The sequence below is a fragment of the Catharus ustulatus genome, chromosome 22, assembly GCF_009819885.2.
Source record: "Catharus ustulatus isolate bCatUst1 chromosome 22, bCatUst1.pri.v2, whole genome shotgun sequence".
Classification (NCBI taxonomy): domain Eukaryota; kingdom Metazoa; phylum Chordata; class Aves; order Passeriformes; family Turdidae; genus Catharus; species Catharus ustulatus.
This window is the reverse complement of record NC_046242.1, coordinates 10,340,351-10,352,638: the sequence shown is the minus strand read 5'-3', so window position 1 is coordinate 10,352,638 and position 12,288 is coordinate 10,340,351. Positions and strand designations below refer to the sequence as shown.

The following is a 12,288-nucleotide window of genomic DNA, read 5'->3' as shown; positions in this document are numbered from 1 at the left end:
GCTATAACTGGGTGGGACGCCCTATACAGAGGGACTCGCTTCTGACAGACTAATAAAGGACAAGTTTTTAAAGGATTCTGGCTCCAGCCTGTGTCCCATGTCCCTGACCCCTCCCTGTGGTGGTGGCAATGTTGCAGGGATTCGCCCCAACCCGTGGCACTGCACAAGCCTGGAAATGTGCTGGGTCCTTGCTTCAGGGATGTCGCTTGTGCCACTGCACGGTCATAGCCCTGGAACACATGGGAGGGGTGGGGGTGGCAGCCTGGGGACCTAGGGGTTGCCCATACCTTTTCCCACAGTGACAAACCAGGGTCCCAAGGGGAAGTCTGTGCCCTGGCCTGAGGAGTCGAGGACATCTCTGCTCTATCTTAGTATGGTGGCCTCGGGACCCAGGAAAAGCTCTCTGCTCTGGCTCATAGTAGGAGATTGGGGGAGCAGGAAAATGTCCATGCCTTGTGCCCCGGTGACAGCTTGAGGACCAATAGGGCTGTGCCTGCCCTTGGTGACGGCCCAGGGGGTGACAGCCATGTGCTGTCCCATGGTAACAATGCAGGGGGTGAAGGGGACATCCATTCCCTCTCCTACAGTTACAAGCATGGGACGCAGGATGAGGTCCATGCCCCTTGCCATGGTTGCCTGGGGATGCAGGGAGATGTCCATGCTCTATCCCGTGGTGACAACGTGGGGAATGAGAGGGACACCTGTGCCCTGACCACAGTGACGGCCCGGGGCACGTGGGGACACCCGTGATGGCCAGTATTGAGTGTGGCGACACCCGTGCCCTGCCCATGGGGCTGGTCTGGCGTAGCTGGGGACACCACGGTGTGTGGGGACAGCCGTGATGGTCAGGGGAGGGTAAGCGCGGCTCCATCGCCCCGCGATCTCCGCATCCCCCCGGGCCCAATCGTGCACCCCGAGCTTCGCCCCGGCCGCGGCAGCAGCCACGCCCTGCAAACCACGCCCATGTATTGGCCACACCCCCCAGACCACACCCACACCGCCCCGCCCCTTGGCCCCGCCCCCGGCCGCGCAGGCGCGGTGCAGGCGCCGCGGTCCCGCCCGGGAGCCGCAGCGGCAGCGGCAGGGCCGGGGGGGCCCGACCGGGGCTGCGCCCGCGCGGTTCCGCCACCGCCTCCGCCACAGGCCCGGTCCGGCGCGGCGCCGGCCAGCGCGCCTGCATGAGGTTGATGCTGCTGTGCTGCACCTGGAGGGACGAGCCTATGGGAGAGGACGAAGGTGCGTGACCACCCGAGCCCCCCCGTCTGACTCAGCGCTTCCGCCGCTCGGGCCCCGGGACCCCCCAGCCCGGCTCGTGCGGACCCTCCCGCCGGCCTGCAGCCCCCGGCATCCTGCCCGCAGCCTCCCCGCAGCCCCCAGCCAGCCTCATCCTCCCCACTGTCCCCGGGCTCTTGCATCCTCCTCAGCATCCCCATCTCGCATCCTTGCATCCCCAGCATGCCCCCTGCACTCCCAAATGTCCCTGTGTGCCCGCAATTCATTCTTCATCTCCCCCCTGCACCCCCTGACCCAGCCCGCATCCCCTACTGCATCCCTCTCTGGTCTGCGTCCCCCTTGCACCCCAATACCCGTGCCCCCCTGTCCAGCCTGCACCTTCCCCACAGCCCTCCTGCATCACCCTGCACCCCTACATCCCCCTCTCAAACGCATCCTTCTTACACCCGCAGATCACCCCCTGCACCTCTCACTCATCCAGCCCACATCACCCACTGCATTCTCCACTGCACCCCTGAATATCCCCCTGCATCCCTTACCCAGCCCATGTCACCCCCTGCATCCCACCCTACATTTCTCCCCGGCCTGCATCCCCCTGCACCCCCGTCCAACCTCCATCGTCCTCACATCCCCAGATGTCCCGGTGCAGCCTCTGTTCACCCTGCATCCCCTCTGCACGCCCAGATCTTCCCTGTACCCCCAGTTCAGCCTCCATCCCCCCCATCCTCCCTTGTACTGCCACCCGGCCTGCATTCCCTACCTGCACCCCCAAATCTCCCCATCCTCCCTGTCAAGAACTCTCCCCGTGTGCAGCCAGCCTGCATCCCTGCCTGCATGCTCCCAGCACCCCACATCTCCCACTGCACCGTGTCCAGCCTGCATCCCCTCCTGCACCTCCATGTCCCCATGTCCCCCCTACACCCCCACACTCTCCCTGCACACCCCAAGTGCCCCTCCTACACCCCCCAATCCCCTTGCATCTCTCCTGCTCCCCTAGATCCCTGCTGTGCCTTCCTTCCCCTCTGCACTTGCTGGGCCCCTCATTCCTCCCAACACACCCCGAGAACTTGCATCCCCAGGACCTCTGCAGCCGCCCTGCATACTCTGTGTGTTCCCCATTCATCCCCCTCCCTGCACCCCTCTGTATCCTCCTGCATCCCTCAGCACCCATCCAGCTCTGTGTGCCCCTCATTCATCACCCAACACCCATCTTGCATCCCTGTGTGTCCCCCTGTATACTCCAGCACCCACCCTGCACCCCTCTGTGTGTCCCCCATTCATCCCCCACCCTGCACCCCCTGTGCCCCCTATCCTGCCGTCCCCCCATGCACCCAACACCCATCCCGCACCCTGCCATCCTCCCTAGATTCCTTGGCACACCCATCCTGCCCCTTTTCACCCTTCCTGCACTCTGTGTACCCATCCTGCACCCATCCTCTGCCCCCATCCTACACTTGGTGCCCCCATCCCTCCCCTGCCCTGTCACCAGCCCTGGGGCCATGGGTGCCACGATCTTGACCTGTTGTGGGATCAATAGGTGTGGGATGGAATTCACCACCCCGGGCAGAGGGATTTAATCCCGGGTGCTGCTGTGGGTGGCCAGGGCCGGCTGGTGTGGTGACGGCCCTGTCACCTCGTGTTCTGCTACTTGCAGGGACTGACCTGCCGGTGTGTGCGAGCTGCGGGCAGGGCATCTACGATGGGCAGTACCTGCAGGCACTGAAGGCTGACTGGCATGCCGACTGCTTCAGGTGAGACCTGCTAAGGGACAGGGGAATGCTGGGCTGGATGGTGCTGGGGACACTGGGATGGCATCGGGGCATCGGCGTGGGTGGTGTCATGGACAATGGAATGGATGGCCTTAGGGACACCGGGATGGCATCAGGGACAGTGGGATGCCCTGCAGGGACAGGGACAGTGCTCCCTCCTGCTCCAGCTGTGACAGGGACATGCGTGAGGCCGTGTCGGTGTCACTGGAGCATGGCTGTATCTCCTGGCATCCCGGCTGAGGCCAGGCCTGGCAGACGACTCTGCTGCCTGTCCGTCGCTGTCGCTGTCCCCTCCTGCCGGGTGACAGAGTGTGCGTGGCTGATGTCACCCGCTCCCCTCCCTCCCTGTTTCCTCTTTCACTCGAGCCCTCCCGGCAGCTCCAGCCGTTGGAGCTCCGAGAAGCAGGAGGAGAAAGGGCCTGAGTCAGGGGGCGCAGGGGTGCCCGGGACCTGACAGGGTTCGCTGTGGGGCCGGGGGTGCCCGGGGTGCGTCCCTGTCCGGTGGATGAGGATGCTGGCGGCAGTGCTGAGGAAGAGCCGCATCCTGAGCGCTGGAGCCAAGTGAGTGGGAGTGGGATTGAAGTGGGAGTGGGTCAGGACGGGCTGTGCCTCGGGGGGCTCAGCCTGTGTCCTCCATGCTCGGCTTCCCCTCTCTGGGCCGTCAGCCAGAGCGAAGCCACTGCGGGGCCGCAGCTGGATCCGGTCCCCCCGATTGGTAAGCGGCTTCCGGCAGCGCTGGACTCGCTGAAAGCCTTCCTCCTCCTGCTCCTGCTCTTCCTCCTCCTCCTCTTCTCCCCCTGCCCTTCTTCTCCTTCTCCCCACCCCCTTCTTCTCCTTCTCCCCCTCCCCTTCCCCTTGTCCTCCGTTTTCCCCTCCTTTTCCCTCTCCTTCTCCCCTGCTGCTCTTCCTCCTCTTGCCCCCCCCTCCTCCTCCTCCCCGCCCCCAGACCAGTGAGGTTTCGTGCTGCGCCATGGGGCGGGGGAGTCCTCGCGCGGTGACGTCATGGGGTGGGGAAACTCCGCGCCGTGACGTCATCGCTAGTTGGTATTCCACCTGCGTGGCCGGGAGCGGGAGGGGGAGGACTGCGACAGTCCCCGGCATCCCCTGCAGAGTTTCCTGAGGCAACCCCACACCCTACAACATCCCTGTACTGCAAATCCCCTACAGGAAATCCCCTACAGCTCCCCTGCACTCCCTCTGCAAGCCCCGCACCCCTACAGCATCCCCATACTGCAAATCCCCTACAGGATATCCCCTACAGCTCCCTCTGCACCCTTACAGCACCCCCGTACTACAAATCCCCTACAACTCCCCCTGCACCCTGTCAACCCCCTCTCCAAGAGGATCTCCTGCTTTGCAGCTCCCTGCACCCCTCCCACAAGCATCCCCTGCACCCATTCTGCACTCCCAATATAGAAAATCCTCTATAGCCCCCCTTCTGCACCCCCACACCCCCACACAAATCCTCTCTGGTACCCTCTGTCCCCTCCCTGTACAGTCTGATGTGCACCCCTGCTGCTGTATCCCAAAATTGACAGGCCTCTTGCACCCCCCGGGCACACCCTGCTGCTGTCACCCTCTGCACCCCCTCAACAGCCCCGAAGCACTCCCCACCCCTGTGCCCTTTGCAGATTGTCCCAAGGCTGGCATGTCCCTGGCCAGGCTGGCATGTCCCTCTGACTGTCTGTGTCAGGGTAGGGAGTTTGTGCCAAGGGGGCACGTCCCTCTGTCCCTGACCAGGCTGGCACTTCTGTCACCAGGATGGGACATCTCTCTGTCTGTCTGTGCCAGGCTGGCATGTCTGGCACCACGGTGTCATGTCCATGGCAAGTCTGGCACATCCCTCCACGTATCCATGACCAGGCTGGCACATCTCTCACTAGGCTGGCACATCCCTGTGTGTGTCTATGACCAGGGTGGGACATCCCTCTGATTTAAGGTGGCGTGTTCCTCTGTGCACCCATAACCAGACTGTCACATCTGTGAGCAGGGTGACAGACCCATGACCAGAGTGGGATGTCCCTCTCTGTCTGTCACCAGACTGGCATGTCACCCTAGTCATGGATAGAGGGACATGCCCTTCTGTGTATCTGTCACCAGGGTGGGATGCCCCTCTGTCTGTGACCAGGCTGCCACACTTGTGACCAGTCTGTCTCATCTCTCTGTAAGTCTGTGCCAGGCTGGCATGTCTGGCACCAGTCTGGTACATCCCTCTGTGTGTTTTTGTCCAGGCTGGCACATCGATGCAGGGCTGGTGCTTCCCTCCTCATCCCTTCCCTGCCCCATGTCCCCTCCCCTGTCCACCCCATTGTCCTCACACGTCCCTGCAGCCCCAGCCTGCGCTGTCACCCCCAGAATCGCCTGCTGTCACCCTGGGGATGGTGACAAATTGATGCAGTGGCCCTGCAGCTATGTAGGAAGTGGGGGAAGCAGCTTGTTCAGAGAGCTGTGGAGTGGGTGAGCACTGGCTGTGCCCCAGGGTGACAGTGGGGACAAGGTGACGAGGGAGTCCCTGTCACTGCTGCAGGTGCTGTGAGTGCGGGGCCTCCCTGTCCCACCAGTACTACGAGAAGGATGGGCGCCTGTACTGCAAGAAGGATTACTGGGCACGCTTTGGGGAGCTGTGCCACGGCTGCTCCGAGCAGATCACCAAGGGGCTGGTCATGGTGAGCACCATGGGGTCCCCAGGGGTGGGATATGCAGCCTTGTCCCATGACTGGGCTCCTGGGGAGTAGGGGAGGTGGGGAAGGGCTGCAGACCCCCAGCACCACTGGGGGTCCTTTACAGGTGTCCTCTACATTTTAGGGGACCCTGGAGGGCAATGTTGGGGTTGGGGGATGCAGCAGAGAAGCTCAGGGTGGTGGGAGATGTTCCTGCAGCCACCCCCAGCTTGGTGGCACTTCTGTCCCTACTATCTGTGTCTCAGCCTGCCCTTCCCACAGCCCTGGTGCACCCATGGGTGCTTCCAGCCCCTTCTGAGCCCCAGCCCTGCCCTCAGTGACCAGATGGGGGGTCCCGGGGCTGATGGCATTGCCTGCAGGTGGCTGGGGAGCAGAAGTATCACCCCGAGTGCTTCAGCTGCCTCAACTGCCGCGTCTTCATCGGGGATGGGGACACCTATGCGCTGGTGGAGCGCTCCAAGCTCTACTGGTACGTCTGCTCTGGTGGGGGCTGGGGGAACACGTGCCCTAGCATCCCCACCCACCCTCCTGCTCTGCTCCCCACAGCGGCCACTGCTACTACCAGATGGTGGTGACCCCAGTGATCGAGCAGCTCCTGCCGGACTCGCCGGCCTCCCGCATCCCTCACACCGTCACCCTCGTGTCCATCCCCGCCTGCTCTGACGGCAAGCGCGGCTTCTCCGTCTCCATCGATCAGGGCTGCGGCACTGAGCACCCCCGCACCGTGCGCGTCCGAGAGTGCGTCCCTATCCCCTCTGCCCTCCCCAGGGCTGAGGCATCTCATGCCCCTTCTGCCCCTGGGATCCATCCCAGGGACACCTTTTAGAGGAAGAAGGGTGGGGCTGGGTTGTTCCCATTGTCCAGGGGTGGCCTGTTTGGACTGTGGTGGTGTGTCCCCATTTGCAGGGGAGTTTGTGGGGGCTGTGCTGGTGTGTCCTTGGCCATCCTGGCATTGCCTCATATGCCAGAGTGGGATGTGGGTACCACACGTGTCCCTGTGTGGCTGGGGTAGCTTGTGGAGACTGTGCTAGCATGTCCCTGTCCACGAGGGAGGGTGACAGTGGGGTCTGACACACCCATTGGGAGTGTCCAAGCACACGCCCCTGATGGTGACAGTGTTGGGAGTCTGACCCCACTGTCCCCACAGGGTGGACCCAGACTGCATCAGCCCTGACATGAAGAACTCCATCCACGTTGGTGACCGCATCCTGGAGATCAATGGGACCCCCATCGGCCACGTCCCCCTGGATGAGGTACAGTCCCCCTGTCACAGCCAGCCCCACTGCCCCAATGTCCCCAAACCCAACCCATCATCATTTCCCTCTGCAGATCGACCTGCTGATCCAGGAGACGAGCCGCCTGCTGCAGCTGACCATTGAGCATGACCCCCATGAGCCCCTGGGCCGGGAACCAGGGCTGGTGGGCAGCCCCCTGCCTGCCCCGTGCAGCCCCCTGCACTCGCCAGACCCCATGCCCTGTGGGGACCCCACTGCCATGCGCCAGCGTGCTGTCACGTAAGGCCAGCCCCTGCCCCCGTTCCTGCTGGGTCCCCCCATGCACTGACCTGTGCCCATCCATCCCACAGGAGAAGCTGCAGCACAGACAAGTCCCCAGGCTCAGGCTCCATGGGCTCTCCCGCATCCCTGCGCAAGGACATCGGACGCTCCGAGTCTCTGCGCGTCGTGTCCCGCGCTCACCGCATCTTCCGCCCCTCTGACCTCATCCATGGAGAGGTGCTGGGCAAGGGCTGCTTTGGCCAGGCCATCAAGGTGGGACTGGGGACACGAGCGTGGGGGTCTCAGCTCCCCAGGATGGAGGGGGTGGCTGAGTCCCTGCACTCCCGGCCAGGTGACACATCGGGAGACAGGCGAGGTGATGGTCATGAAGGAGCTGATCCGCTTTGACGAGGAGACACAGAGGACCTTCCTCAAAGAGGTGAAGGTCCCCTGTCCTTAATCCCCCAGGTTGAGGGGACATGAGGAATGGGTCTGTCTGATCCTGGCCCCACCTGGGCACAACCCCTGGATAGGGTGACCAAGCCCTATGGGTGCAGCTCTGCCTGCTGAGCCTACAAGCAGGCTCTGTGCAGCGGATGTGGGAGCCTCAGGGTGTCACAGACATGGGGCTTCTCCTGCAGGTGAAGGTGATGCGCTGCCTGGAGCACCCCAACGTGCTCAAATTCATTGGGGTGCTCTATAAGGAAAAGAGGCTCAACTTCATCACAGAGTACATCAAAGGGGGCACCTTAAGGAGCCTCATCAAGAGCATGGTGAGCACTGGGGGGGCAGATTGGTCCCCCACTACCGCACAACCCCAGTGGGGGTGGGGGACCCCCCTTCCTTTTCCATTCCCTGGCAAATTCCACCTCCTGCCCCCTAGGACAGCCACTACCCCTGGAGCCAGCGGGTCAGCTTCGCCAAGGACATCGCCGCTGGCATGGTGGGTGCCACCGTGGGATTGGTGGGTGGCATGGGTACTGGTGGGTGGGAGGAACATGGTGTGAGGGTGCTCCTGCTCTCAGCCCACCCTTCCCACAGGCCTACCTCCACTCCATGAACATCATTCACCGTGACCTCAACTCTCACAACTGCCTCGTGCGGGAGGTGAGTCCCACCTTGGTGCTGGCCTCCCCTGGCCTGCCTGGGGCTCTCAGTCCCTGTGTGGCTCCCCCAAGTCTCACCCCTACCTATGCCCCCCAGAACAAGAGTGTGGTGGTGGCTGACTTTGGGCTGGCACGGCTGATGGTGGATGAGAAGAACCAGCCTGAACATCTCAAGAACCTGAAGAAACCAGACCGCAAGAAACGCTACACGGTGGTGGGGAACCCCTACTGGATGGCCCCCGAGATGATCAATGGTGAGGGGAATGGGTCCAGCCAGGGATCTGTGCCCAGGCATGGGATGCTTGGTGGGGCCGGGACAGGATGTGTGACATGGCCTGACCCCATGTCTGCAGGGAGGAGCTATGATGAGAAAGTGGACATCTTCTCCTTCGGCATCGTCCTGTGCGAGGCAAGTGCCCCTGGGGTTGGGGTCTGCCGTGGGCGCTGGGGTCCTCAGGGTGTTTGGGGTCACTCCCCCAAGGCTGAGGGGTCCCTCTTGGGGTTGGTCCTCTTCCCTTGGGCTTGGGGTCTCCCTAGGGCTTGGAGTCCTCATTGTGTTTGGGTTCCCCTGCAGGTTAAGGTTCTCCCCCTTGAGGCTGAGGTCCTCATTGTGCTTGAGTTCCCTCTCTTAGGCTTGGAGTCTTCCCTTGGAGTTAGGGCCTCTCCCATTTGGTTAAGGGTGTCCCTATTGGGGTGTCTCCCTTGGGATTGGGGTTTCTTCATTGTGTTTGGGCTCCCTCCTGGGACTTGGACATCTCCCCCATGGGGCTTCGGGGTCCCTGTTTGGGGTTGAGGCCCCTCCTTGGTGCTGAGCCGCCCATCCCTGCCGCTGCCCCCAGATCATCGGCCGGGTGAGCGCTGACCCCGATTACCTGCCCCGCACCACCGACTTCGGCCTCAACGTCCGGGGCTTCCTGGAGCGCTACTGCCCCCCCGCCTGCCCCCCCAGCTTCTTCCCCATAGCTGTGTGCTGCTGCGACCTGGACCCCGAGAAGCGGTGGGTGATGGAGACCCCCAGGGGTTCCTGGGGAAGGGGATGGGGTGGGGACAGAGCCAGCGGAGCTGCCACGTGTTCCCCTCGTCGCTCAGGCCATCCTTCGCCAAGCTGGAGCAGTGGCTGGAGACGCTGCGCATGCACCTGGAGATCCACCTGCCGCTGAGCTCGCAGCTGGAGCAGCTGGACCGAGCCTTCGGGGAGACGCACCGGCGGGAGGGGGGGCTGCCCGCACCCCCGCGGTAGAGCCCCCGCCCGCACCCCTCTGCAGCCACGGGAGAAGGAGCTGCGCCCGCCGCCAGCCACTCCTGGGGCTGCCCCACCCCGGGGCTGGATCCCCGGGCCCCTGGACGCACCCCCACCCTGCTGCCCACCCCGGGGAGCTGGCTCTCCCCGGGGCCGCATGGCCCTGGGCACCCCCCACGCCGTAGCTCTGACCACCAGGACCAGCCCGGCCGGCCGCACCGCGGGGACCGTCCCACGGCCCCGTGTCCCCCACCCTGGCTCACCTCCCCTTTGCACAGCGGGGCTGCCCCCGCCCAAGCCCCCGGGCTCCCCCGGACAGAGCCGCGGCCTCGCGGCGGTGCCTTGGCTTTCCGTGAACTTGCACTGCGACAGGAGGGACCCCGCGGCCCCCAGGGCACCCTCGTAGCAACGCCCCCGCCCTTGGCCGTCCCCTGAGGCTGCTCCCGCCGGCACCCCGAGCTCGGGGGCCTGCCGGCACCCCCGGCCGAGTGAGGAGTCGTGGGGCACACCCCCGTGGCGTGGGGACAGGCACGTAGCGGTCCCTGCCGCCCCCACACCCCTGCTGCCCATGCTGAGCCCAGCCCCGGGGACGGCACCGGGTGCTCCGGAGGGACGTGGGGCTGCAGCTCATCTCGGTCCCCCTGCCCCGGGGGCCCCGGGGGGCTGCGCCACGCGGTGCTTTTCATGCTCTTTATTCAGGTTCATTTTTCTGTAAGATATTTAAAGAGAAGAGTTTGTATTATTTTTTCATACAACGTAGCGTTTGCCATTTGTCACTGCCTCGGTTCTGCTTTCCCGAAGGGATCAAACTGTGAAGCCTCTCCGTGCACTTTTGCCCGGGAAGTCCAAGGCGACGTCCTCTGCGGAGGCGGGAAGGGAGCTCAAACTGTGATGTACCCCGAGCCGTGAGTCAATAAATCCTTCCCCGCTCGCTGCCCGGCCTGTTGGCAATCGCTCGCCTCCCCTGGGGGGGCTGGGAGCTCCTGGGGAAACTGAGGCAGGAGGGGACAGTCCCTCTGCCCAGGGTGGGGCTGTGGCACCAGCTGTGGTGGCACCCACCAACTCGCTCACCCCCTTGGGGACAGTGCTGTTGTCCCCTTTGTGCTGTCCGTATCCCATTGTGGGTACCCTCAGCCCTAGGACTGGTGCTATCCCTGCCTGTGTCGCTTGGGCCCCCAAGCCCTGTGTCCCCTCACTGGCCTATTGGCCGTGCTCTCTGTCACACCAGTGTGGTGACAGGCAGGTGACAGGGCCATGTGACCATCGGTGCCATGGAGCTGATTTGCCTTTGGTGTAAATGCTGTGCAGCCCGTGGCCCTCCCATGCTGTCTGTCTGTCCTCAACACCTTCCTGGCCAAACTAAGGTCCTAAGCTCTGTCCTTGGGGGATGCTGAGCTTTGGAAGCTGGAGAAGACCTGAAACCCAAGGAGCTGAGGGGGGAGTGACAGGGAAGGGATGGGACTGGGGGGATGTCCCCAAGGATATCCCCAGTGATGCTGCAGCTGGGAAGGAGCCTGAAGGGGCCCAGGATCCAGGCTGGAACCCCCATCAGGAAACCTCATGATTTATTGCTCTGGAGGGGCTGGGGGATGTAGTGACAGTGGCTCCTGGGGTGGCTCCTGACTGCCTGTTCCCCGGTACCCCAGTGAGGGGCAGGGACCAACACCCTCCCTGGTGTCACAGGCTGTCACACACCCTTGGTGGTGCCCCTGATGACACCCCACTGTGCAGATTCTTCACTCTAGGAGCAGGACACTGTCACTCCCTGGGAATGCTGGGGTGAGGGACCCACGGTGCCCGTCACAGCTGGGAAGCACCACAGTCCCCAGTCCCCTGCTGCCACAGGAGAGCAGCACCCCAGGAGACCCCCAGCTCTGCAGTAGGAGCCCCTAAACCCGTGGGACACCCCCAGCCCCTCACCCAGCTGGGTGCAGCTGTGGGTGTGGTGTGCCTGGTGGTGCCAGGGACACCACACCCACTGGGACACTTGCTGGTGGCCCTTGGGGCAAGAGCCAGCAGCTGGCCACAATGCCAGTTGAGCTGGCCACAATGCCAAGTGGCCACTCAGTCACCGCTGTGACCAGCAACTCATCCCAGACCAAGCCACCAGCTGGGACACCCCTCACCAGGCAGGGAGATGGCTCTGGCAAGCCACAGTGGCCCCATGCTGTCATTGTCACCTGAAAGTCCCCTCCAAAGTGTGCAGCACCCTGTGCCCAAATCCAGCCCCAGTCCAGCCTGACCCAGTGCCTGTGGGAGGGGCTCATCCCATCACCAGCACCTGGCTGTCCCCTCCAGCCATGCCCTCCCAGGAGAGACAAGGCCACTCAGACCATGTCACAGGCCACTAAGAGCTGCCACTGCACGCACTGTCTCCTCCCAGGTCCTGCTCTGTGCCCCCCAAGGATGTCTCTGTAGGGTCCTGCCCACACCTGACCCCACTTTGAAATGGTGGCACTTGGGAAGCCAGGTGTCCCCACCAAGGGGGTGGCCAAAGGCGCCAGTGGCTCTGGCAAGGACACACAGAGCTCCAGCCACGAACCATCAGCTGTGGATTTGTCACCTTCCTCATGGGGAAGTTTGGGGCTTCAGGAGAGAGGAAGAAGGGCAGGTTCTCCCAGAATCCTGGCAAGGTGGGCACTGGTGCTGTGGGGACCCTCCTAGGGAACATCTTGTGACAGGGGTAACAGGCAGAGGGTCCTCATGAGGCTTCAGATGTGCAAGGAGAGGAGGTACTGGGGACCAGTCAGGACACCCAGCTCC

General features: G+C 63.5%; 1 protein-coding gene across 2 annotated transcripts; it reads left to right on the top strand.

Annotated features, from left to right (window-relative positions):
* The first annotated feature begins 1,124 nt into the window (after window positions 1–1,124).
* On the top strand, window positions 1,125–10,459 carry LIMK1 (LIM domain kinase 1). 2 transcript variants are annotated; one of them, XM_033078512.2, is made up of 16 exons: window positions 1,125–1,236; window positions 2,888–2,984; window positions 5,530–5,668; window positions 6,043–6,152; window positions 6,230–6,421; window positions 6,831–6,936; window positions 7,013–7,197; window positions 7,269–7,452; window positions 7,532–7,618; window positions 7,821–7,952; window positions 8,063–8,122; window positions 8,221–8,286; window positions 8,383–8,539; window positions 8,639–8,694; window positions 9,125–9,282; window positions 9,375–10,459. In XM_033078512.2, the coding sequence occupies exons 1-16, from the start codon at window positions 1,179–1,181 to the stop codon at window positions 9,523–9,525; spliced, it is 1,938 nt and encodes a 645-aa protein (XP_032934403.1). In that variant the 5' UTR covers window positions 1,125–1,178; the 3' UTR covers window positions 9,526–10,459. The 2 variants fall into 2 exon arrangements, with proteins under 2 accessions (XP_032934403.1, XP_032934404.1); XM_033078513.2 differs by lacking the exons at window positions 1,125–1,236; window positions 2,888–2,984 and adding an exon at window positions 3,000–3,563.
* Window positions 10,460–12,288: the final 1,829 nt, after the last annotated feature.

What these genes read in the sequence shown, in the direction of transcription:
- LIMK1 (XM_033078512.2), top strand. Translation starts at nt 1,179, where the DNA reads ATGAGGTTGATGCTGCTGTGCTGCACCTGGAGGGACGAGCCTATGGGA. An exon ending in GCTTTGGCCAGGCCATCAAG is followed by an intron (nt 7,453 to 7,531) that starts GTGGGACTGGGG and finishes ACTCCCGGCCAG; the next exon opens with GTGACACATCGGGAGACAGG. An exon ending in ACAACTGCCTCGTGCGGGAG is followed by an intron (nt 8,287 to 8,382) that starts GTGAGTCCCACC and finishes TATGCCCCCCAG; the next exon opens with AACAAGAGTGTGGTGGTGGC.